At 49.7% G+C, this 24,437-nt stretch overlaps 1 protein-coding gene across 7 annotated transcripts in view; it reads left to right on the top strand.

Moving 5' to 3' along the window:
- The window catches only part of LARGE1 (LARGE xylosyl- and glucuronyltransferase 1), a 349,906-nt gene that overhangs the window by 319,648 nt on the left and 5,821 nt on the right, over positions 1 to 24,437 (top strand). For all 7 annotated transcript variants that reach the window (XM_029078653.2, XM_029078655.2, XM_039914014.1 and 4 more), the window contains 3 exons: positions 898 to 1,061; positions 6,277 to 6,555; positions 21,561 to 21,707. In XM_029078653.2, coding sequence (XP_028934486.1) covers positions 898 to 1,061; positions 6,277 to 6,555; positions 21,561 to 21,707 — 590 coding nt within the window. The remainder of the gene's footprint in view (positions 1 to 897; positions 1,062 to 6,276; positions 6,556 to 21,560; positions 21,708 to 24,437) is intronic.

The following is a 24,437-nucleotide window of genomic DNA, read 5'->3' as shown; positions in this document are numbered from 1 at the left end:
GGGTGTAGGAAGGGAATAGAAGGGGTCCAAGAACCTCGAGGGACACACACAGTTAGAGAGTGGGAAGCGGAGGAGGAGCCTGTGAATGAGACAGAGCGGTCAGAGAGAGAAGAGAACCAGGAGGGGAGAGTGTCATGAAGTCAAAGCTAGATAATATTTCCAGGAGAAGGGGAAAAGATCCACAGTGTCAGAGGCAGCTGAAAGGTCAAGGAGGATTAGGAAGGAGAAGAGGCCCTTGTATTTGGCAAGAAAGAGATCAAGAGCTTAGTACAGTGCTCTGCACAAAGTGACGCTCCATAAATATGATTGAATGAATCATTACTATTAACAAAGATTACTAGTAATGGTGTTCAGTACTTCCTTGTGACTAGAACTGTACTAAGGGCTGGGAAAAAAAGACACACATGAAAATTAGGCACTGTCTCTGGCCCTCCAGGGGCCCCATATCTAAGTATGGTCTTCTCCCACTGGTGGAGAGGCAGCTGGTAGAAAAGAAACCTTCTTCTGTCCTCTCTTGCTCCATTGGCCGTGTTTCTCAAATGACTAGAATGAGACGAGCCAGGGTTCAATAGCTGTTCTTCTCACCTCCTCCCTGGCCCCGTTCTCTCTGTTCTGCTCTTCCATCACCCCATTCCCATTGCTCCCATCAGCAAGACAATAAATAGAACACCAGGCAGCAGAAAAAGAACACATCCAACTGGCAAACCAAGCCAATTCCCGTAATGCCAGTCCATCGGGATTCCCGGAGATGAGGCTTCCGGAGATGAGAGATTGCCGCGTGCTGTCCCTAGGTGGGTAGGTGGAGCGAGCGATGGCTATTTACAGCACGATGCCGCAGCGCTCTTCTCCGAACAGCTTCCGCCTCCACTTTCTCCCTTACCGTGATGTTTGTTTCAGCTCCAGAAGCAGCTGTCGGAACTGGATGAGGATGACCTCTGCTATGAATTTCGGCGGGAGCGCTTCACCGTCCACCGCACCCACTTGTACTTCCTGCACTACGAGTACGAGCCCGCCTCGGACAACACCGACGTCACCCTTGTTGCCCAGCTGTCCATGGACAGGTACCGAAATGAGGTCTTTGGGTGGACCGGTCGGCCGCACGTTTCCCCGGTCAGAAATGACGGTCCTGGGGAACAAAGGGGTACTTTTCTTTTGAGGGGCGATGAAGAGTCGTCAGGGCATGCAGCAGTTGGATATTGGGGAATCAGCTCAAATGGTGAGGTGTGATTTCAGTCAGTGGTGTTTACTGAGTGCTTATGGAGTGCTCAGCAAGTGCTCAATAAATATGAGTGAATGATTACCCTGCCCTGGACTAAGTGCTTATGGCTCATGCCCACATGCCTCATGTTATAGAATGAGTCCTCCGAGGAAAACCCTCTGAAGAAAATCCTGTGGTTTTCCTCAGGTCTAAAGAAAACCCGAGAATGAGCATGGCCGAGAAAGAGCACAGACCTAGGAGGCAGAGAATCTGGGTTCTAATCGTGGCTCTGCCATTTATCCGCTGTGCAACCTCGGGCAAGTCGCTGAACTTTTCTGTGCTTCAGTTACCTCATCTGTGCAATGGAGATTAAGACTTTGAACCCCGCGTGGGACATGGAATGTGTCCAACCTGATTAGCTTGTACTTACCCCAGTGCTCAATAGCAGTGCCTGCGCATAGTAAGCACTTAATAATACCATTTTAAAACATTGATATGTTCCACTGAGGGGAAGGGGAGGCTTTGGGCCGCCTTAGCTCTCTAGAAGGGTTTGAACAAGCATGAAGCTGAACACCAGAATGAAGACGTGGTTCTCCGTGACCACGGAGGGAGGAAACTGGCTAAAATTAGAGCAAGGAGGAATTCGTATAGACACAAGGAAAAACTTCCCGACTGCCAAGCAGATTGATCCCTGAGCCAGGCTGCGATAGAACGTGTGGAATTACTGTTCCTAAAGATTTCAAAAAGAGAAGGTGGCCATCTGTTTTGGATGATGTAGGTGCTCACCTCCCTGATGGCAAGGAATTAAGTAACCTCATGAGGTGCCTTCTATCACTGTTGATTCTTTAAAGTCATTAAGTAGCGACTGAGCATGAGCTAGATTTCAGCATTGGTCAAGAGGTAACTGCAAAAAGCAGCTCCTATGGTGTGCACGGCACGTGCTCACGGCCAAAACAAAGGGCCTGGAGCCGAAGGAGCACAGGGAGTGTGGATGAAGAGACTTTTCCCATTAGGTGAGGCGGGAGGGCTCTAGGCCAGGGAGAGCAGGGGCTTCAGGGTTATTAGGGGCAGTAGCCTTGGAATCAGATAGGCCGGACGCACCCAGTGTTTCAGGTGAGGAGAGGTGGCGAGACTCCAGAAGCCAGCCAGGGATCAGCCGAGAGAAAGTTTCCCTGCAGTCCTGTTTAACCCTGCTGGTTCTGATAGGAGACAGTGGGGACTTTCCTCCTTTATCATCTCATTTCAGTTTTGGTTTCCCATCCGGGTTCTTGGTTGGGGTGCCCAGATACCCAGCAACAAATATGATAAAAATAGCCTAGTACAGCTAAAAAAAAAAAAAAAATCAGCTTCCAGACATATCTGCCAGCCTTCCCTCCTCCCATGAGAGGAGCCTAAGTGATACGAGCATTCTTATATCTCCTCTCGGGTTAAAGATTTTTTCCCACCTTTCTCCAGTGGTACGCTCCCAAGCTGTCCTAGGGACAGAGTCAGATGGGAAGGCTGCCCTGTTCAGCAAGTTGCCTACAATCCCACAAATTCCAGTCCGTTCCCTGCGGCTGTATGGCCTGTTGAGAAAATACCATTTAGTGGTGTTTTCGATCTAACCCTCCTGCCCTCAGCTGCAGTCAGAAGGGAGAGTTGAGAAGAGTTACATTTGTCGGCCAGCGTCCTCTTCAGCCCCCTCTGCAAATGACCCGGAGGTGGGCTTCCCGCCCGGAAAGTATCCGGGAACGAAAACCGATGCCGCTTCCTACCGTAGCCCACCCGGCCCAGAGCGACAGACGGGCGGGACGGCTGCTCAGATCCTCCGACAACCACTACGACGCGGACTCTCCCGCCGAGACGACCGCAAGAATGCAGAGCGCTGAGGCGTTTAAAGGCACAGAATAAAAAATTATAAAGCGGTAATGCGAACTAATGAAGACAGCCCAAATCGTAGGAGCCACGGCGCGCTCCGTCCTCCACGGTCAATTATGATTCGCCGTGCTCACGGGGGCCTGTCCTATTGATTCGTAATTTAAGGAACATTTCTTCTGTGTTTGTAAACCTTCGAGTCCAAGACCTGCCGGGAGTGAATGCCGCAACGAATTAGAAAAGCTGGAAAAGCCGCCTGTGCTTCTCCCTCCAGGATTCAGGTCTAAAGAAGGAGCCAGAGCCCGGCGCGGTTGGGCGGACAAAGCCGCGGAGCCTCAGCGTCTGTTTATCTCTCTCCTGCTCTAGACTGGCACCAGCATCTATGGTCCATTGATAGATAGGCATGGGTGGGTAGAGGGCAGTAGCTGCCCACTCGCTGATTTCTTTGCAGGGAAAATGTTGTTTCAAGAGCCATTAATAATGCAGCTTTGAAGAACCAGGTACCTCATTGACTTCCTGGCCAGAAAGTTGAGGGAAATTGGGCATATTGCATAGAAAGCTGTTCTTAGTCACCGGTGCTCCTCTGCGGCACTTGGGACTCAGATATTACTAGCCCAGGGCAGCTTCCTTGGGGAAAACTATGCATGTTTCTTTTGCAAGGAGGAAGGGCACTTGTTCGGAGCCCCTCTGAGCTGTGGCAAAATGGGGAATCTGATTTTCTTCTTAATGGGGCAAGCCCAAGAAGTTGGGCGGGGATCAGAAGTGGGGAAGGGGCACCAGATTGGAAAATTAATAGTCCAGAGGAAAACAAGGTCACAAACTGAAAGGTTAAAGGCCTCTTGCTGCCATAACCCCTCCTGGAGAGCCTCAACTCCTCTCCAGAGACTTATTGGCAGTGAAGTCGCACTCAAGACAAGGAGGAAGATGGTGGCTAAGGAATAAAATATAAATAAGCAAGTTTACAAAAACCAGGGGAGTGCCAGGAGAGGCAGCGTGGCTTAGTGGAAAGTCCTCCTTCCTCCAACTTACTATGTGCAAAGCACTGTACTAAGTGCTGGGATAGATGCAAGGTAACCGGGTCCCCATGTGGGGCTCACAGACGAAGTAGGAGGGACAACAGACATTGAATCCCTGTTTTACAGATGAGGAAACTGTGGCACCGAGAAGTGAAGTGACTTACCCAAATCCACACAGCAGGTATGTGGCGGAGGAAGGATTAGAACCCAGGGCCTCTAACTCCCAGGCCCATGCTCTTTCCCCTAGGCCACGCTGCTCCTCCGCTGCTGCTGAAGAAGGTAAACTCCCCAGAAATATCCCTTCCACTAGGTGACAAGGTCAGGTGCTTTATTTCTCAAAACTGGCATTATCCAAATACCTAAGAGTCAGAGATCTCTAAACACCTTTAGAAGAAAATGGCACACTGGAAATCCCCATTTTGCAGGACAGAATACTAAGTCTAAGGTCCACAGTTACAGAAGAGTCAGCAAAAGGGTGACAGTGCTCTCCTCCGAGTCCACGAACGATCGTAACAGAGCCACTTTAAAAGTGATTCAAGTCAATTTGGTCATTCATCAGAATACAAGATGAAAGAAGGAATTTGAAGCTTGTGTAGAGCTTAATTCTTTGCATTCGAACACAATGTATATTAAAGCAGAAATCATTTCCCAGAACTATTATGAAAAATCTTAAAGAAACTATCAGGCGTGCCATTTAAACCAGATAGGGGTGCCATTTATGTGTTGTTTTGAGTTCCTGAAATCCATGGAATCTCCCTCTAAACGGGCTGTTTAAAGGCAGTCATCTGACCAGAGTAGTACTGGTTATGTAGCTTTAAATGGGAAAGACAAACTGGCTTTTTAAAAAAAACACGATGTTTTTTGTGCTGGGAACTCCTGATGCCTTTGAGAAAAATCTTCAGATAATCTTTTTTTCAAGTGCTGTTGAATAATCTCTCTTTTTGAAACGTTTACTGTTTCCTTTCCATGCCCCGTCAGCACTCCCTCCCCATTTCTGCTAGCGTGCCCCGCCTCCCCCTCCCCAAATGGCTTCTAGTATGTGGGGAGTCCTCAAAGAAACCCTAAGAAATCCCATCGTCTCCCATCTGGTCAGTGTGTTTCTCTCCTTTCCAAAATCTCCAGTGGCACCTCTCTACTTGTTTGTGCTCCTACAGCTGGAGTGGCTTTCTTATGGTGATCGACGGGGCTCAGCTGATGCAAGGAGAGGAAGCTGAGTTTTCCTTCTGGCCCTGATGTATCTCTTCTTTATGGCTCTGTGCAAGTTGCTAAATTTATCCATCTCAGTTTCCATGTAAAATGAGGAGAAACATCCAGACGCAGCTCAGGGGGGTCCTAAAATTATTCAGGCTTTGGAAGATAAGTGGAACTGTCAGAGCGGTCACCAGTTCCATGTTGTTTTGAGTCGTGGGCAGCTGAGGAGAGGAAGGTTGACTCTAGGCTGTAAGCTTGTTGAGGGCGGAGAGCGTGTCTACCACCTCGGTTTATCGTACTCTTCCAAGTGCTGCTCCTGGTAAATGCTTAATGAATAATGTTTATTGCTTGGTAGAGAAGACTGTAAACCCTGCTGCACGTGGTAAATGCTTAATAAATAATGTGTATTGATTGGTAGAGAAGACTGTAAACCCCTCTAGACTTCAAGCTCATTGTGGGCAGGGAACCTGTCGAGGGCACGGGCTTGGCAGTCAGAGGACCTGGGTTCTAATCCCAGCACCTCCACTTGTGTGCTGTGTGACCTTGGGCAAGTCACTTAACTCATCTGTGCCTCAGATACCTCATCTGTAAAATGGGGACTGAGACTGCGAGGCTTACATGGAGCAGGGACTGTGTCTGAACCGATTATCTGTCTGAACCGATTATCTTGTATTTACCCCAGCACTTAATACAATGCCTGGCACATTGCAAATGCTTAACAAATATCGCAATTATTATCATTTACCAACTCTGTTATATTGTACTCTCCCAAGCATTTAGCACAGTGCTCTACACACTGTAAGCACTCAATAAATATGATTGATTGAGGAAAGAGGCAAGGGAAAGAAGAGGCCACGAAGGCTGGTGTTGCTGTTCGGGCGAGGAGGGGGAGGCTGGCACCACCCTCCGACCGGTCTTTTCCCGTATCGGACTCTCCGAAATGCTCAGTAGGGTGCTCTGCCCAAAGTCCGTGCTCAATAAATGCCTCTGACCGAGTAATTGATTGTCTCCTGTCAGGCTCCAGATGCTGGAGGCCATCTGCAAGCACTGGGAGGGACCCATCAGCCTGGCCCTCTACCTGTCGGATGCCGAGGCCCAGCAGTTCCTCCGCTACGCCCAGGGCTCCGAGGTCCTCATGAGCCGCCGCAACGTGGGCTACCACATCGTGTACAAGGAGGGCCAGTTCTACCCCGTCAACCTCCTGCGCAACGTGGCCATGAAGCACATCGGCACGCCCTACATGTTCCTGTCCGACATTGACTTCTTGCCTATGTATGGGCTCTATGAGTACCTCAGGTAAGCTCAGAGGGGCGGGCGCCGAGAGTCCTTACCCTGTGCGAGGGCACACGTACACACACACAGACATGGGAATGAAAAAGGCAAGAGGTCATTTTGTCCCTCCCCATCCTCCCAGCTGGGTTCAAGCCCTCTCAAGAAGGTTTCTCTGCTTTCTTCCATACGATTTCCAGAATAGCATCTCCTATCCTGTATCTTGCGTCTTAGGCTATCTCAGCAAGTGACAGGGCCAATAGAGAGAGAGCGAGAGAGAGTGTGTGTGTGTGTTAGAGAGAGAAACTGATCCTTTTCAACAAGAGGATGAAGAATTGGTAGAAACTTTTTTTTTCTAAGTCGTTACTCTTCTTTATTTGGTTGCACTCTTGAATTTGTCCAAAATTACCCAGGTTTTGGACTTAATACTTTCACAGTTTTCAAAAGGCTATTGTTCCCTTGGTTAGAGTATGTGAGCAGCCTGCACCAGCTGAAATCCACCAACAGGTGTTCTTATTCCTTTTCCCCGTACCTCACGTTTGACGCTGGAGCCGCGTTTCCATCCGATTCTTCGCCACATGCTGCCCTTGCATGAGTTTTCTGGCCGTCAACCTTTGGTTGCCTGATTGTTTTCCTTGCAATTCTATACCAGACTGTCCGTCAGTCAGTCAGTCGTATTTATTGAGCACTTACTATGTGCAGTGCAGTGTACTAAGTGCTTGGGAGAGTACGATACTAAAATAACCAGACCCATTCTCTGCCCACCACGAGCTCACAGTCTAGAAGGAGAAGCACCGGCCTGAGAGAAGGTCATGGGTTCTAATCCCAGCTCCGTCACCTGTCGGCCTTGTGACCTTGGGGGAGTCACTTCATTTCTCAGGGCCTCAGTTACCTCTTCTGTAAAAGGGGGATTGAGACTGTGAGCCCCACGTGGGACAAGGGATAGTATCCAACATGATTTGCTTGTCTGCATCCCAGCGCTCAGTACAGCGCCTGGGACATAGTAAGTGCTTAAAAAAACCCCATAATTATTAACTAGAGGAGGAGACAGCCGTTCATATGAATAAAGTCCCGTTGTCAGCTGGCCTCTCGCCTATAAGCTCATTGTGAGCAGGGACTCTGTTATAATGTACTCTTCCCAATGCTTAGTACAGTGCTCTCCACCCAGTAAGTGCTCAAAAAATACAATTGACTGACTTACTGACCGACCTGTCTGGGCTGGCAGTGTCATCAGATGCTTTTGGGACCGGTATTTTTATTATTATCGTCATTATTGCTAGTAGTAGTGTATTACTACTACTACTAATAATAATGATGATTACTATTATAGTGTTTACGTGCTTTCTAGATTCCAAACAACTATATTAAGCCCTCAGGTAGATAAAAGATAATCAGGTTGGACACTGTTCTCACCTACAAGAGGTTCCCAGTCTAAGTAGGTGAGAAAACGGATATTGAATCCTCATTTCAAAACGAAGAAACTGAGGCACCGAATAGTTAAGCAACTTGCCCAAGGTCCCCCAGCAAGGAAGTGGCAAAGCCAGTATTAGAACCCAGGTCCTCTGACCTCCAGGCCCACGCTCTTTCCACTACACTAAGAGGAGGAAATGAAGGTTGCTTTTCTGAAGTGCCCTGTCTGCCCCTGCCTTGCCTCTTGACCCCCGCTTCAGTGGTGCAGATAAATGTTTTCAAGGACGAGGAAAGGCAGGCAGCAGCGCGGAAGCCAATTGGGAATCAGGGGGTGCCCCAGGGAAACATTCGAGCTCCGGGCACCGCCGCGAAACGGTGCCCGTGATGTCATCGTGTTATGCTTCATGCACGAAATGCCATGTATGTCTCGAGGTCTGTAACTACTCTGGTTCTGGGGAAATTGCTGCAGATGAGCAGGGCTGAGTGAACTGGAAATCTCAGGCCCCCACCCGGGCCCCCGATAACCTCCTCTTCCCGAGTACGATTAGGGCGGACGAAGGGCTTTATGTGGAGAGAGGGAGACATCATGTGGCCAGACAGGGATTTCAGTCCCTTAATCCCTCTTGATTTCCGACTCCTTTGGAACCGGCTGGTTGCTCTTGATGAAATGGAAAGCGCTTTTCCCTGAATCCAAAACGGAGATAGTGCGGGGACGAAGTTGGCTTGGGGTGACCAAGGGAGAAGGCCTTTGAACTCTCCCCATCCAGACCTCAGTCCTCCTGTGTTACCCCGTCTACCCTTCCGAGCCCGGCGGCGAAGATTACCGGAGAGCGATTTGTGTACAGCACCGTATTGATATACATTGATTTTCTTCCCCTCCCTGTACTCTTTCCTCTCCCTCATCATCACGTCACCTCCCTCTCACCTCTCACCGAGTCGTTTCTGTACTTTGAAGGGCAGCGCCTCTCTCTCCTTCCATTTCTAGAAACCTAATTTACTAAGCCCCGTGGTTGGATGGGTCAATCAGTTGATGGAATTTATTGAGTGTTTACTGCGCACGGAACACTGGACTGAGGGCTTGGGAAAGTACAGTACAGCATTGGTTCAGTCGTATTTATTGAGCGCTTACCGTGTGCCAAGCACTGTATTAAGTGCTTAGGAGAGTACATTGTGACAATAAACGGACACATTCCCTGCCACAAGGAGTTTCCACCGACACATTCCCTACCCACATTGAGCAGGGACTGTGTCCACCCCGATTTGCTCGTGAACCCGCTCCGGCGCTTAGTACAGCGCGTGGCACATAGTAAGTGTTTAGTAAACACCATTATTATTATTACTATTATCTAGAGAATTACTAGAGAATTACTAGTATTTAGAGAAGCAGCATGGCTCAGCGGACAGAGCCCGGGCTTGGGAGTCAGAGGGCATGGGTTCGAATCCAGGCTCTGCCACTTGTCAGCTGTGTGACTGTGGGCAAGTCACTTCACTCCTCGGTGCCTCAGTTCCCTCATCTGTACAATGGGGATAAACTGTGAGCCTCATGTGGGACAACCTGATTAGCCTGTATCTACCCCAGCGCTTAGAACAGTGCTCGGCACATAGTCAGCCCTCAACAAATACCAACGTTATTATTATTAGAGGCCAGGAATTCGCACAACTCCACTTTCGGGACTAGCCCAGACCAGGTTCTCTCTGCCTAGCTGACCAGTTCTTTTTTAGATTAAGGCAGCAAATCATTCAATAGTATCTATTAAGCGCTTACTATGTGCAGAGCACTATACTAAGCGCTTGGAACGTACAGTTCGGCCACAGATAAAGGGTCAATCCCTGTCCAGTAACGGGCTCACAGGCTAAACGACAGGCAGGATAAAGCATAGCAGCAACAATGGATCCCTCTACAACATTTAGGTGGCCAGCTAGAATTTCACTAGCCTTTCTCACGTACACCTACATCCTTGTCACGGTGCATTCAGGGACTCTGAACATCAGTAGGTGTGTGCTTAATGCAGATCCATAATGCGGCAACGCAGCCTAGTGGTTAGAACACGGGCCTGGAAGTCAGAAGGACTGGGTTCTAACCCGCCTCCACCACGTGCCTGCAGTGTGACCTTGGACAAGTCACTTCACTGGGGCTCAGTTGCCTCATCTGTAAAAATGGGGATTAAGACTGTGAGACCCACATGGGACAGGGACGGTGTCCAATCTGATTCACTTGTATCTACCCCAGTGTCTTGAGCAGCGTTGGGCGCATAAGTACCGTGATTATTATCATCAATAGTAGTTATTGGACTACTTTGTGCCAAGCGCTGGGCAAAGCGATTGGGAGGGTTCAGTAATTGGAAGACGTGCCTCCTGCTCTCAGGAGACTTGAAGTCTAGATAGAAGAAGTGATGGGAGGAGGGACTGTGTAGATGAGTAAATGCTTAAATAGCACAAAGTTGACACAAGAGTGTTCAGGTGGTGTCGAAGGAATTTAACCCGGGGAGAAGAAGTGGGGCTGAGTGGAAAGAACACAGACTGGAAGTCAGAGGGCCTGGGTTCTAATCCTGGATCCGCCTCATGTCTGCCGTGTGACCTTGGGCAAGTAACGTAACTTCTCTGCCTCAGGTATCTCACCTGTGAAAATGGAATTAGAATCTTCTTCCCTCCAACTTAGACTGTGAGCCCCTTGTGGGACAGGGACTGTGTCCGACCCAATTATCTACCCCAGTGCGTACTACAGTGCCTGGCACGTAGTAAGCACTCAATAAATACCGCTTTTAAAAGTATCACAGAAGTTCTGGCTTTTATGAGCTTTCACAAGGGCTTTGGAAAGAGGGAGAACTAAATCCTGGCTCGTTTGAAGGGGAAAGAAATTTCAGTCAGGAGGAAGGACTTTAGCAAAGTTTGGTGGTAAGAGAGATGAGAATCAGGAGGTTAGCTTGGCAGGAAAGAGAGTACAAGCTGAGGTATAGTGGGAGAAGAAAGTTGATAGATTAAAAAGGAGAGAGCTGACGAAATGCCTTAAATCCAACCGTCAGGAGTTTCTATTTCTTGCAGAGAGAAATGTGAGTTTCTATTTCTTGCAGAGAGAAATGCGTCAACCATTGACAGTTTTTGAGGAGTGGGGAGACCTGAGCGTATTGACACTTTAGAATAACGATCCAGCAGAGTGAAGTATAGACTGGGGAGAGGGATTGATTGAAAGCTGGGAGATCAGAGAGGAGACCGATTCGGTATTCAAGCCGAGACATGACCGGCTCCTGACCCGAGGTGATGGCCGTTCGGATAGAAGAGATGGGCCGGCCTGCGAAATGTTGGGCAGAAAGAATGAGTAGGATTTAGCAACAGACTGAATATGAGGGAGCGTGATAATGCCTGGGGTTATATATTCCATTTCTGTAACAAATTCTCTTTTGCTTACAACCTGAATTTTTTTTCTCCTCCTGTCTGTTTTTGTAGCTAATCTGCACAAGCCAATAAAATATCCCTCCTCCTTGCGTTCTCTCAGGGTGTTTGAGACAAGAAGCAATTAAGCTGTTTCATGCAATGCCCTGTCCACCTTAAATAAAGTCTGCCAAGTGGAGCACGTTATCTTTACTTCCTCCTTGGAGGTTTTCCCCCTTTGCAGACCAAGGTTCAGTTTCCCCCAGAGTATCACAACCCCCTTCCTCTCTGAACTTCTGGCTTACTGGGATTTCAAAAAGCATTTCTCAGAAGCATCCTTTTGTCTCTCGTGGTTGGAGGTGCAGGCGGAGAGCCAGGCTAGCGACGGAAAGGGGCCCGAGGGTAGGAGCAGTGGGAGGAAATTGGGAAGGAATACATTCATTCTGGGTTTGAAGAAAGGGACGATTTCCCCATTAAAATTGGACCACAATTCATCAAGGAGAAAGTGCCGTCTGATGGTTCCATTTTGAAATGGTCGTTACTTGGGTGGCTGCAGGGCCTTTGGCTTGATGCTCAGTGACGTAGAGAGCCAGAGTGGCTTAGTGGATAGAGCACGAGCCTGGGACTCAGAAGGATCTGGGTTCTAAACCCACCTCTGCCACTTGTCTGCCTTGTGACCTTGGGCAAGTCACTTCTCTGTGCCTCGGTTACCTCATCTCATAAATGGGGATTAAGACTGTGAGTCTCTTTGTGGGAAATGGACTGTGTCCACCCTGATTAACTTGTATCTCCCCCAGAACTCTGTACAGTACGTAGTACGTACTAAGTAAGCGCTTAACAAATGCCATTAAGAAAAACGTCTGGGGGAACGCCGAGAACACTGGTTTGCCTGCCTGGATTAATCTTTGCTGAACCTGGGGAGCCATTCACTGGGAGGCTTGTCCCCAAGCAGAGTCCATGCCGATAAAGAAAATTTCCTCTGAAAGCGTCTCCTTAAAAATCCGCAGTTACTCCATTCAGACCAACAGAGACCCACCGCCTAGAATTAGTATTTCAGAATAAAATAACAGTCAAGAGATATGGGCTACCTGCCCTCGGCTTCTTGGGAGATCATTTCCTTAGCTGAGATCCACCCCATCAAGTTTTTGCCTTGTACACGTGCCCTGGATTTTTAGAGGTTGGAAGGAATTTGAGTCAGGTCTGAGGTAATCAGTGCAGATAATAAGCACAGATTAAACCCTCTCTCTTGTTCCCCTTTTTGCGCTTTGCTAGTTACTCCTCCTCATGTTAACTGCCAAACCTCTTGATTTATTATTCAGATCATTTCACCCCACTCTGGTGGAAATCAATGCACACATCTTGCTGGATTTAAGCTCAGCATCAAAAGCCAGGACATTTTAAGAGGAGGAGGAAAAGGGCACTTCTTGTCACAAGAAGACACAGGTGCTTGGTACGGTGCTTCGCGCACAGTAAGCGCTCAATAAATACGATTGAATGAATGCCCGATCTTTAATTAAATCAGAGGACTTTCTGCAGTGAGCTTGGTTAGTGGCCCTGCTAGGGTGGGAAGCAGATATCCACCCAAAGATTTGAAGAGAGGAAACTTGTTTGGAGTTGCCAAATGCGCTCTCCCATATGAGAAGACCTACAGACACCAAACTGTAGCTCAACTCTGTGCTTCTAGGCCAGGGCTCGTGGATGTGGTCTCTCTCTCTCTCTCTCTCTCTGCCCTTCTGTCTCATCTTCCCCGATCCCTCCCTCCGTCACCATGGAAACAAGGCATGGGAGCGAGCTCTTCCCCATTCTCATTTACATGGTGGAGGTGATGCCTTGAGATTCAAATTCATAGACTCACTAAGACCGGAAGCAGCGTGGTCTGGTGGAAAGATCACAGGCCTGGGAGTCAGAGGACCTGGGTTCTAATCCCAGTTCTGTCATTTGTCTGCTGTGTGACCACGGTTAAGAGACTTAACTTCTCTGCACCTCAGTTTCCTTCGGTGTAAAATGGGGATTTCCTGGACTGTGAGCCCCACAGAGGACAGGGACCGTGTCCAAACTGATAATCTTGCATCTACCCCAGTGCTTAGAGCAAAAGCAAGAGTTCACCCCCAGTGGAGGAAGAATCTAGAATGTTGGCAGTCTTCTTTGCCTCAGTAGATCCTGCTCAATGGCATCGGGGAGGCAGCAAGGGCTTCTGAGTGTCATCCTAGGCAGGAGGCGTTGGTTGCCCAAAAGAGATGGATTAGCTTCTTCGGGAGGAGTGACTAAGGGGTAATAAAACCTTGTTGGAGAAGGCCCCTCGGAGGCAGAATTGAGGGTGAGAATATAGTCTCCAGAGCGCATAGTAGAGTGCTTTTCACACAGTAAGCCCTCGGGAATATCATTGACTGATTCTGGATATGCAAGAGTAAAGGATAATTCTTCCACTGAGGAGGAAACCCAGTTGGATTCACAAAACTGTGGTTGGAGCAGTAAGTTCTCTAAAGTGAGGTGCTCTTTCACTCCCGACGCTAAGGCCAAAGCTAAGCCCCAGAACGGCTCCGCTTCGGGAATACGAATTGACCTTCCGAGCTGAATTGCATCCACTGAAAAGAGGTGACCCTTTGCAAAACACTTGAAACCTGAGGAGACCGAACGGGGGCATCTGCAAAATACCGTAAGCTCTTCAGAAGTTATTAGTTATCAGTAGTGTAACCTTACCTTTGCTTCTGAAGAGCTTACGGTATTTTGCAGATGCCCCCGTTCGGTCTCATCATACGATCAGTTGGTGGTATTTCTTGAGTCTTTATTGTGTGCAGAGCGCTGTATGCCCCAAGCGCTTAGAGCTGTGCACACAGTAAGCACTAAGTAAATATAATTGAATGAATGAATGCACTCAAAGTGCTTGGGAGAGTACCACTCATAACTCGGTCCTGAGTTATTCTTCCCATTTACTGGATCAATCGATCCAGTGTTCATTGAGCGCTTACTGGGTGCGGAGCACCGTACTAAGGCATTTGGAAGAGTAAACTAGAAAAGAGTTGGGAGAAACGTTCCCTGCCCACAAGAGACGGGAAGACTGAGACGTGGAGCGGATGCATTCCCGTCAACTGGAAGTCCCCTGGCCCCTCATTCCAGCCGTAGACGGTGCTGCCCGTTGAAGTTCACGTACTCTTTCAGTCGAAACGTCTTCCCTGTGCACAGTGTGGAGTCTGTGAGGTGAGATTTGGCTGAGCTTCAGAGCTGAAATGAGTAGGGCACCTCTATCGAGAAGTGTCTCGGTCATTCCACAACCTGCTCGGTGGAGAGCAACCGGGGGGTATGCAAGGGCAGCGATTCACTCCGCGAGCGATCCCAGAGGGAGAAATTGACTCGATCTCACCCTTTTAGAAAGTCGGAAACGAAGTCCGCTAACCTTCGAGAAAACTTTCGTACCCATTAGGTGATTTACTGTTACGTTCTGAGCCTGTAATAATGATGTTGGTATTTGTTAAGCGCTTACTGTGTGCCGAGCACTGTTCTGAGCGCTGGGGTAGATACAAGGTCATCAGGTTGTCCCACTTGGGGCTCACAGTCTTCATCCCCATTTTACAGATGAGGTCACTGAGGCCCAAAGAAGTTAAGTGACTTGCCCAAGGCCACACAGCTGACAAGTGGCAGAGCCAGGATTAGAACCCCCGACCTCTGACTCCCAAGCCCGGGCTCTTTCCACTGAGCCCCGCTGCTTCTCATGTACTATGTGTGGAACACTGTACTAGTCAACCCAGTGATGGCGTCTATTGAGCGCTTTGAAGAGCACTTTACTAATCAGTCGATCGATGATGAGCACTTTGTGCAGACCGCTGTACTAATCACTTGGGAGAGTACAACGTAACGGCATCGGCAGCGACCTTTCCTGCCCACGAGGCGTTTAAGGTGTGGAAATAAGTGCTGTAGAGTTGAAAAGGAGTCAAAGATATTGTCCGGGACTCACAAGGATCTTATGCTCTAATGGAGGAGACGGTTAGATAGACATTTTATCATCCCTCTAAATAGCGATGTATTTGTAAGAGCTGGTGAGAGGAGTTGAATCGTAATATTTACGGATGGTCCAGAGGCATAGAAGTGCAGAGTTGGGAGAAAATTCTGATTACTACTGAGGATCGCTGTGAGAGGGAGCAGGTCGGAGCGGTATAAATTAGTGGGAGAAGCGTCCTAAACGACGTGATCTTTAGGCAGACTCAGAAGATGTTGCAGAGCGCTGTGGTCTGGCGGATTTGAAAGGAGAGGAAATTACAGGCGGGGAGTCACTGAAAGAAAAGGTCAGAGACGGGAGTCGTGTGTGGGTGACAGTTCATTTTTTTGTTTGTTTTTATGGTGTTGGTTAAATGCTTTCTACGGCTCAGGCACCGCACTGAGTCCTGGGGTAGATACGAGATAATAATGTTGGTATTTGTTAAGCGCTTACTATGTGCAGAGCACCGTTCTGGGGGAGATTTAGAGGATGATCAGATTGTCCCATGTGAGGCTCACAGTCTTCATCCCAATTTTACAGATGAGGTAACTGAGGCACAGAAAAATAAAGTGACTTGCCCACAGTCACACAGCGGACAAGTGGCAGAGCCGGAATTCAAACCCATGACCTCGGACTCCCAAGCCCGGGCTCTTTCCACTGAGCCAGCGGGTTGACAGTCACTGTCCCCCATGGGGCTGACACCCTTAATCCCCATTTGACAGTTGAGGCACAGAGAAGTGAAATGACTTTCCCAGGGTCACACCCAGCAGACAAGTGGCTCCCAGGCCCAGTCTGTAGCCACTAGGCCACACTGTTTTTCAATTGGTCGTGGAAGGGAAGAACAAAGGGCTCTCCCCTCTCCCCCCATCATCCCGCTTTTTATTTATGTTTGGGGGGTTTTGGTGATATTACTGGTAATAATGATAATAATTGTGGCATTTGTCAAGCCCTTACTATGTGCCAGGCACTCTACTAAGCTCTGCGGTCGATACAAGGTAAGGGAGTTGGACACAGTCCCAGTCCCACATAGGGCTCACAGTCTTAATCCCCATTTTCCAGATGAGGTAACTGAGGCCCAGAGAAGTGAAATGACTTGCCCAGGGTCACACAGCAGACATTTCACAGAGAAGCAGCGTGGCTCAGTGGAAGGAGCACGGGCTTTGGAGTCAGAGGTCATGAATTCAAATCCCAGCTCTGCCACTTGTCAGCTGTGTAACTGTGAGACCCACTTCTCTGGGTCTCAGTTCCCTCATCTGGAAAATGGGGATTAAGACTGTGAGCCCCACGTGGGACAACCTGATTCCCCTATGTCTACCCCAGCGCTTAGAACAGTGCTCGGCACATAGTAAGCGCTTAACAAACACCAACATCATTATTATTACTATTACATTTGGCAGAGGCGGGATTAGAACCGAGCCCCCTCCGACTGCCAGACCCGTACTCTATCCACTAAGCCACGCTGTTTCTCTAATGAGATATCGCAATCCGTCGCCCTGGTTTAAGGAAGAAAGAGAAAAGGTATCCGGCATCGAGGAGCCGCCCCCGTCCCTTTTGAAATTAGCGGGAAAGCGCAGAGAGGGCCGGGTCACCTCCCTGAACCCCACAGAGCCTCTAAATCCACTAATGAACTAGCTGTTTGGCTGTTTTCTCAATAATCGATTTTGGCATCGTCTGCGGTGGCGTAAGCGTTTCCCCCACCTCGCCGTTCCTTCCCTTCCTCCTGATCTTTAATAATAACCTTTGCCTGGGTGTCCGAGGAGCCCAGCAGACCACCGAGGATTCTCCGAAACCCCAATTTGATTAGACTACTGGTTCCCAGGCATTTGATTGCTGTGGGATTGGGCTCTGGGCTCCGCAACGGCACAGTTGGCAAGCCGGTGTGCTGCGGCCCTCTCGGCCTCTCGGCGGGCTGACGCTCCTGGGGCTTTCATTTCGGAGGGTTTCAGATGCTTTTTTCACTTGTCAAAATTGCCCTTGGTCGCACGGTGCAAGACCATAAAAATCAGGACTGTAAATCCTATTAAGGGGAGTCTCAAACCTGGCAGGGTGGGGAAGCAGAGCCTTCGCCTAATACAGAAAGGTAACTGATAATAATGTTGGTATTTGTTAAGCGCTTACTATGTGCCGAGCACTGTTCTAAGCGCTGGGGGAGACCTAGGGGAATCAGGTCGTCCCACGTGGGGCTCACGGTCTTCATCCCCATTTTCCAGATGAGGGAACTGGGGCACAGAGAAGTGAAGTGACTTGCCCACGGTCACACAGCCGACAAGTGGCAGGGCTGGGATTCGAACTCATGGGCCCTGACTAAAGAAACCAAGACAGAAATCCTGTACGTGGAAGCGCTTAGTACAGCGCTCTGCACACAGTAAGCGCTCAGTGAATACGATTGAATGATTGTGGTTGATTTTTTTTTCGGAGAAGACTCAGGTTCTCCTACTGGCTCTGCCACTTGCCCGCTGGGCAGCGTGGCCCAGTGGAAAGAGCACGGGCTTGGGAGTCGGAGGTCATGAGTTCGAATCCCTGCTCTGCCACCTGTCAGCTGTGTGACTGTGGGCAAGTCACTTCTCTCTGCCTCAGTTCCCTCATCTGTAAAATGGGGATTAACCGTGAGCCTCACGTGGGACAACCTGATGACCCTGTATCTCCCCCAGCGCTTACAACAGAACTCGGCACATAGTAAGCGCTTAACAAATACCGACATTATTGTTATCATTATTCGTTTTGCTGTGCCTTAGTTTCCCCATCCGTAAAGTGGGGATTTCGTACCTGTTTCCCCCCTCCCACTAAGATCTACGGGAAGCAGCGCGGCTCAGTGGAAAGGACCTGGGCTTCGGAGTCAGAGGTCATGAGTTCGACTCCCGGCTCTGCCACTCGTCAGCTGTGTGACCGTGGGCGAGTCACTTCACTTCTCTGTGCCTCAGTTACCTCATGTGGAAAATGGGGATTAACTGTGAGCCTCACGTGGGACGGCCCGATGACCCTGGATCTCCGCCCGCGCTTAGAACGGTGCTCTGCACGTAGGAAGCGCTTAGCAAATACCAACCTTGTTATTATTATTGTTATAGCCTGAATAATCTCTCTTCTTCCTATCTAGTTTCGTAGGGATTGGTTTGTTGGGAAATTGTGTGCTGCGGCCATAAGCCGGTTCCCCTTAGTCAGTGAGCAGCAGAAGGAGACGAAGATGGTTTGGAGGGAGAGCGGCGACATTTGTAAATGTGAGCACAACCCGTGCAAGTTTTCAGCATCAGAAAGGATATCTTTGGGCCCGAGAAGCTTTGAAATGACCCGCGAAGCTCTGTTGGTTAGGATCAGATCTGGGAGCACGTAGATCAATCAGTGGTATTTGTTGAGCGCCTGCTATGTGCAGAGCACTGTCCTAAGCGCTTGGGAGAATACAGTATAACAGAGTTAGCAGATACATTCCCCGCCCACAACGAGGTTACAGTCTGAAGGGGATGCGATCAATTGCTTGGTGCCTCCCCTTACCACATGAACCGGTGAGCAGCCTGGCCAGGTGGGAAGGCCGCAGGGATCGAGGGAAAAGCAGCGTGGCTCAGTGGAAAGAGCCCGGACCTGGGGGCCCGAGGTCATGGGTTCAAATTCCGGCCCTGCCACTTGCCAGCTGTGCGACCGCGGGCAAGTCACTCAACTTCTCTGTGCCTCCGTTGCCTCATCTGGGGATTAACTGTGAGCCTCGCGACCTGATGACCCTGCGTCTACCCCAGCACTTAGAGCGGTGCTCTGCACATAGTAAGCGCCTAACAAATACCACCATTATTATTAATGAGTGAGTGCTGACAACAGTGTTCAGTAAATCCTGGAGTTGGAAGACTCATTTGGTCTTCCCAACCATCCGTGTCCAGCCGTCACCACCCAATCTTCTCCGAGTCGCCGTCTCACCAGAATTTCATCCAGAATTAAGGCAATCGTTGCGGGGTCCAATGTTCCCTAAACCAACAGAATCTTGATAGTCCCCCAATTGGCCGTTCTGCCTAAGAATGGATTTTCTACTTTACCGTGGGCACGGCTGTAGCTTGTAGCTCTAACTCTCTCCTCCTTTTAAATGGTATTCGTTAGGCCAGACGCCGTACCGAATGCATGGGGTAGATACAGACTACTCAATTGATCGATGGTATTTATTGAACACTTACTATGTGCAGAGCTCTGTATTAAGCGCTCGGGAGAGTTCACTGCAACAGAATTAGCAGACACAAAGCAGCGGAAAGAGCCCGGGCTTGGGAGTCAGGGGTCATCGGTTCGAATCCCGGCTCTGCTACCTGTCAGCTGTGTGACCGTGGGCAAGTCACTTCACTTCTCGGTGCCTCAGTTACCTCATCTGGAAAATGGGGGTGAAGACCGTGAGCCTCACGTGGGAAAACGTGATGACCCTGTATCTACCCCAGCGCTTAGAATAGTGTCCTGCACGTAGTAAGCGCTTAAGAAATACCAACATTATGATTATCATTATTGTGACTGTGAGCTTGCTATACTCTCCCAAGCACTTAGTACAGCGTTTTGCACACAGTAAGTGCTTAATAAAAATAATTGAATGAAGATTAACGAGCTTAAAGTAATCAGGTTGGACACAGTCCCTGTCCCATCTGAGGATAACAGATGAGGTAACCGAGGCCCTAGAGAAGTTCAGTGACTTGCCCAAGGTCACATAGACAAGTAAAGCCGAGTGGCTTTGTGGATGGACCGTGGGCCTGAGAGTCAGAAGGAACTGGGCTCTTATCCCAGCTCCGCCACTTGTCTGCTGTGTGACCTTGGGCAAGTCACTTCACTTCTCTCAGTGCCTCTCTGTGCCTCAGTTCCCTCATCTGTAAAATGGGGATTAAGAGTGTGAGCCCCATGTGGGACAGGGATTGTGTCCAACCTGATTAGCTTGTATCTTCCCCAGCCTTTAATACAGTGCCTGGCACATGATAAACACTTAGCAAATACCATAAAACAAGTGGCAGAGCCAGGATTAGAACCCAGTCCCTTCTGACTCCCAGGCCCGTGCCCTGTCCACCCGGCCACACCGTCGTCTCCATTGTCCCCACCCCACCCAGATCCTTCCCTGCCCCCGTCAGGCCCTGGGGGCCCGAATATGAAGGAAGGCCCGTGGTGGGAGGTGTCGCTGCAGTTCAGGGTTACGAGATAAATGGCCAGAGCGGAGGAGCCTGGCTTTCCATCCGAGAGGTCAAGTTCCTGTCGTGATGACTGGTGTTCGTGCCGGTCTGGAACGACGGTGGGACCACTGCACTCCTGCGGCCTCTTCAGATGAAACCCGGAGCGCGTGCTCCGATCATCCCGAGGCCATGAGAGGCTGGCTGCCCTCTGGAACCGTCCTGCTCCGGCATGGCTGCGGGGGGAACTCGGGGCAGAATTCCTCCCTTCGCCCTTTATCCGTCCGGGAACCGGGAAGGGTGATATTTGCAGAAACGCCAGACAGTTCGGAGCTGCCTATCCAGATAGGGCGAGTTATTTCCTCCATCAAAAGCCCAGATGATGCTCATGGACAGTTTCAGGATGTCCCCTGGGTTCTAATCCTCCCTCCACCAAATGTCTGCTGTGTTACCTTAGGCAAATCGCTTTACTTCTCTGTGCTCCATCTGTAAAATGGCGATTAAGACGCTGAGCCCCATGGGGGACACGGACTGTGTTCAACCTGATTGGCTTTTATCTACTATGTACCTGGAACGTAGTACGCGCTTTCATAGCAATAAAGAAATATCCCTGCCCGATCCCAAATGTGCAGGAAAACAGGTGTAATGGAAGAATTGAGCGTATTTATTGGGTGGCCCATTCCAAACCTGTTCAAGATCAACCTTTCCTTTTTTTTCTTGGAATTTGTCAAGCGCTTACTCTGTGCCCGGCACTGTACTAAGCACCGGGGTAGATAGAAGGTAATCAGGTTGGACACGGTCCCTGTCGCGCATGGGGCACGCAGTCTTGATTTCCATTTTACAGGTGAAGTAACAGGCCCAGAGAAGTAAAGTGACACGTCCAAGGTCACACAGCAGACAAGTGGCAGAGCCGGGACTCTTTTCAGTTGCTCACCCTCCATTCGCCTTGGGAGGAAGGAAATCCGTGCTCATTCCATAGGCTACCTGATGACCCTTTAGTTGGATTCCGCGTCCCTTCGCACGGATGGCTGGTCCTCTCCTCTCTTGCGATTCTCGTGACGGAGTTTTCTGGATGTCAGTGACCGCTCCTTTCCTGCGTCTCCCTTCTGGAACTGCCTTTTCCAGAGAGAGAATAATCTCGATTGTTTTTGACCCCTCTCTTCTGCCAGGAAGTCTGTCATCCAACTGGACCTCGCCAACACGAAGAAGGCTCTGATCGTCCCAGCCTTTGAGACCCTTCGCTACCGCCTGTCCTTCCCCAAGTCGAAAGCGGAGCTGCTGTCAATGCTGGACATGGGGACGCTCTTTACATTCAGGTAACTGAAGAAACTGGACAGAGGCCCCGGCAGATAATAACGATACTGATAATCGTGGTATTTGTTACGCGCTTACTAGGTGCCGGGCTCAGTGCTCCGTGCTGGGGTGGATACAGCAAATTGGGTTGGACACAGTCCCTGTCCCACGCGAGGCTCATAGTCTTAATCCCCATTTGACAGATGAGGCACAGAGAAGTGAAGTGACTTGTCCAAGGGCACACGGCAGCCACGTGGCGGAGCCGGGATTAGCGGATGCCGGCCACCAGTGGTCTCTCACAGTTTGCTATTGTATCGCTAGATTTATCACCTCAGGCAGTAATAAATGGCTCAAAGAATGGGAAACCATTCAAGATGGCGCGCAGCATCGCTTGGCGGAAAGAACGTAGACCTGGGGGTCAGATGACCTCGGTTTTAATCCCGACTCGGCCACATTTTTGTTTTTTAATGGTATTTGTTCAGCGCTCACTTTGCGCTCAGCACTACCGAGTGCTGGGGTAGATGCATTATAATCGGGTTGGACACAGTCCCTGACCTGTATATTCATTCTTTCAATCGTATTTATTGAGCGCTTACTATGTGCAGAGCACTGTACTGAGCGCTTGGAATGGACAAATCGGTAACAGATAGAGACGGTCCCTGCCCTTTGACGGGTTTACAGTCTAATCACAGTCTTAATCCCCATTTTACAGATGAGGTAACTGAGGTAACAGAGAAGTTAAATGACTTTCCCAAGATCATGCAGCCGACGAGTGTCGGAGCCGGGTAACAGTCGCCTGTTTTGTGACCTTGAGCAAGTCATTTAACTTCTCCGTACCTCGGTTGCCTCATCTGTAAAATGGGAATTGAATCCTACTCCCACCTACATAGACTGTGAGCCCCCTTTGGGCAGAGGCTCTGTCCAACCCGATCACAGCGTCTGGTACAGTACTTGACCCATAGCACTTAATAAATACCATTATTATTAAGCACATAATAATAATAGTGTTGGTATTTAAGCGGTTACTATGTGCAGAGCACAGTTCTAAGCGCTGGGGTAGATACAGGGTGATCAGGTTGTCCCACGTGAGGCTCACAGTCTCAATACCCATTCTGCAGATGAGGTGACTGAGGCACCGAGAAGTTAAGCGATGCCCAAAGTCACACAGCTGACAAGTGGCGGAGCCGGGATTCGAACCCCTGACCTCTGACTCCTAAGCCCGTGCTCTTTCCACTGAGCCACGCTGCTTCGCAAGCATTTATTGAATGCTTGCTGTGCTGAACTTCACTGGAAGGGGTCTCGTAGCCATAAGGAACTGCTGAGCCTCTCGCTCTCCCTCCTTCCCTTCAAACCAAAACCCAGACAATCTACTCCTTCCCCCGAGGGAGGTGAGAGCCCCATCCCTTTTGGGCAAGAGCCGGTACGTTCTTCAGGAATTTTACTCCCCACTGAAAGCTCCCGCCCCGCAGCGCACGCACTCGACAGCGAGTCGTGCTTCGCCAACCTTTCACTCCCCCGGCTCTCTCTCGAAACCCCTTCCGCACCGTGACGGTCCGGGAATGGAGCAAAGTTTGACCGAGACCTTCCACCTGCATTTCGATGGGGGGGGTTTAATAACCGGGCACGTCAAGCCCCTGCCAGCGGGAGGGCACAGGGAGGCGGACTGCTGTGACAGTGATTGCCGATCGAGCCGGCAGCATTCTAGACCATCATGCCGAGTGCTAGATTACAATCCGTCCCTCGGTGAAATTGCTTTTGTCACCTCTTTTCCAAACCGTGACCTCTTCTGCCTTTCCTGCAGCCGAGAATGATTCTTCTGAGGCCTAAAATGAAACAGACCCAAGCACTTCCACGTAGCGTGGCCTAGGGGAGAAAACTCAGGGCTGGGGCTCAGAGGACCTGGGTTTTAATCCCGGTTCCACCCCGTGCCTGCTGTGTGACCTTAGGCGAGTCACTTCATTTCTCTGGTCCTCAGTTTCCCCATTTGCAAAATGGACATTCAGTACCTGTTCTGTCCCCGTCCCCCCGCCCCAGCTTTAGACTGTGAGCTCCACACAGGATAGGTGCTGAGTCTGACCTGGTAAATCTGGTATCTACCTCGGTGTTTGACACATAGTAAGCACTTAGCCCATATCAGTTATCATTACGATTATTCTAAAGTTGCCCAGGGTGAGCCGCCTGAAAATACTTAAGCAGTAGGCCATTTCACCTCCAACGTCTTCGAACTCTAACTCCGTTGAGTCCCTTTAAATTGTAGCCGGGAGAGATGCCTGTCTTCTAAGCGCCGTCTTGAAGCCCTGAAATCCCAGCACCGTGACTTGCACAGTGGCTTTTAACGTAGGCGAGACGGAGTCTCTGGCACTGAAGAGGAAAGAGCCGGTCGGTCTCTGAAACCCAGTGCCGATTTGGTTACTTAATCAAATGACCAGCTCCGCCGTTTGTCTTCTGTGTGACCTCGGGCAAGTCTCGTGACTTGTCTGTCCCTCAGTTACCTCAACTGTAAAATGAGGATTAAGGCCGTGAGCCCCGTGTGGGACAGGGATCTTGTCCGACCCGATTAGGTTGTGTCTACCCCAGCGCTTAGTTCGGTGCCCAGCCCTTAGTGAGGACTTAACAAATACCATTAAAAAAAAGATGGTGTTTATTAGGCGCTTACTGTGTGCAGAATATTGAACTAAGCCTTTGGTACTGTATCAATACACTTTCCAACACGTGGATGTATTTTTGTTGGAGATCAAATTCTCCCGCTGTTG

The sequence above is a fragment of the Ornithorhynchus anatinus genome, chromosome 14 (assembly GCF_004115215.2).
Source record: "Ornithorhynchus anatinus isolate Pmale09 chromosome 14, mOrnAna1.pri.v4, whole genome shotgun sequence".
NCBI lineage: Eukaryota > Metazoa > Chordata > Mammalia > Monotremata > Ornithorhynchidae > Ornithorhynchus > Ornithorhynchus anatinus.
The sequence above is the reverse complement of the archived record's forward strand: the minus strand, read 5'-3'. Positions and strand labels throughout refer to the sequence as shown.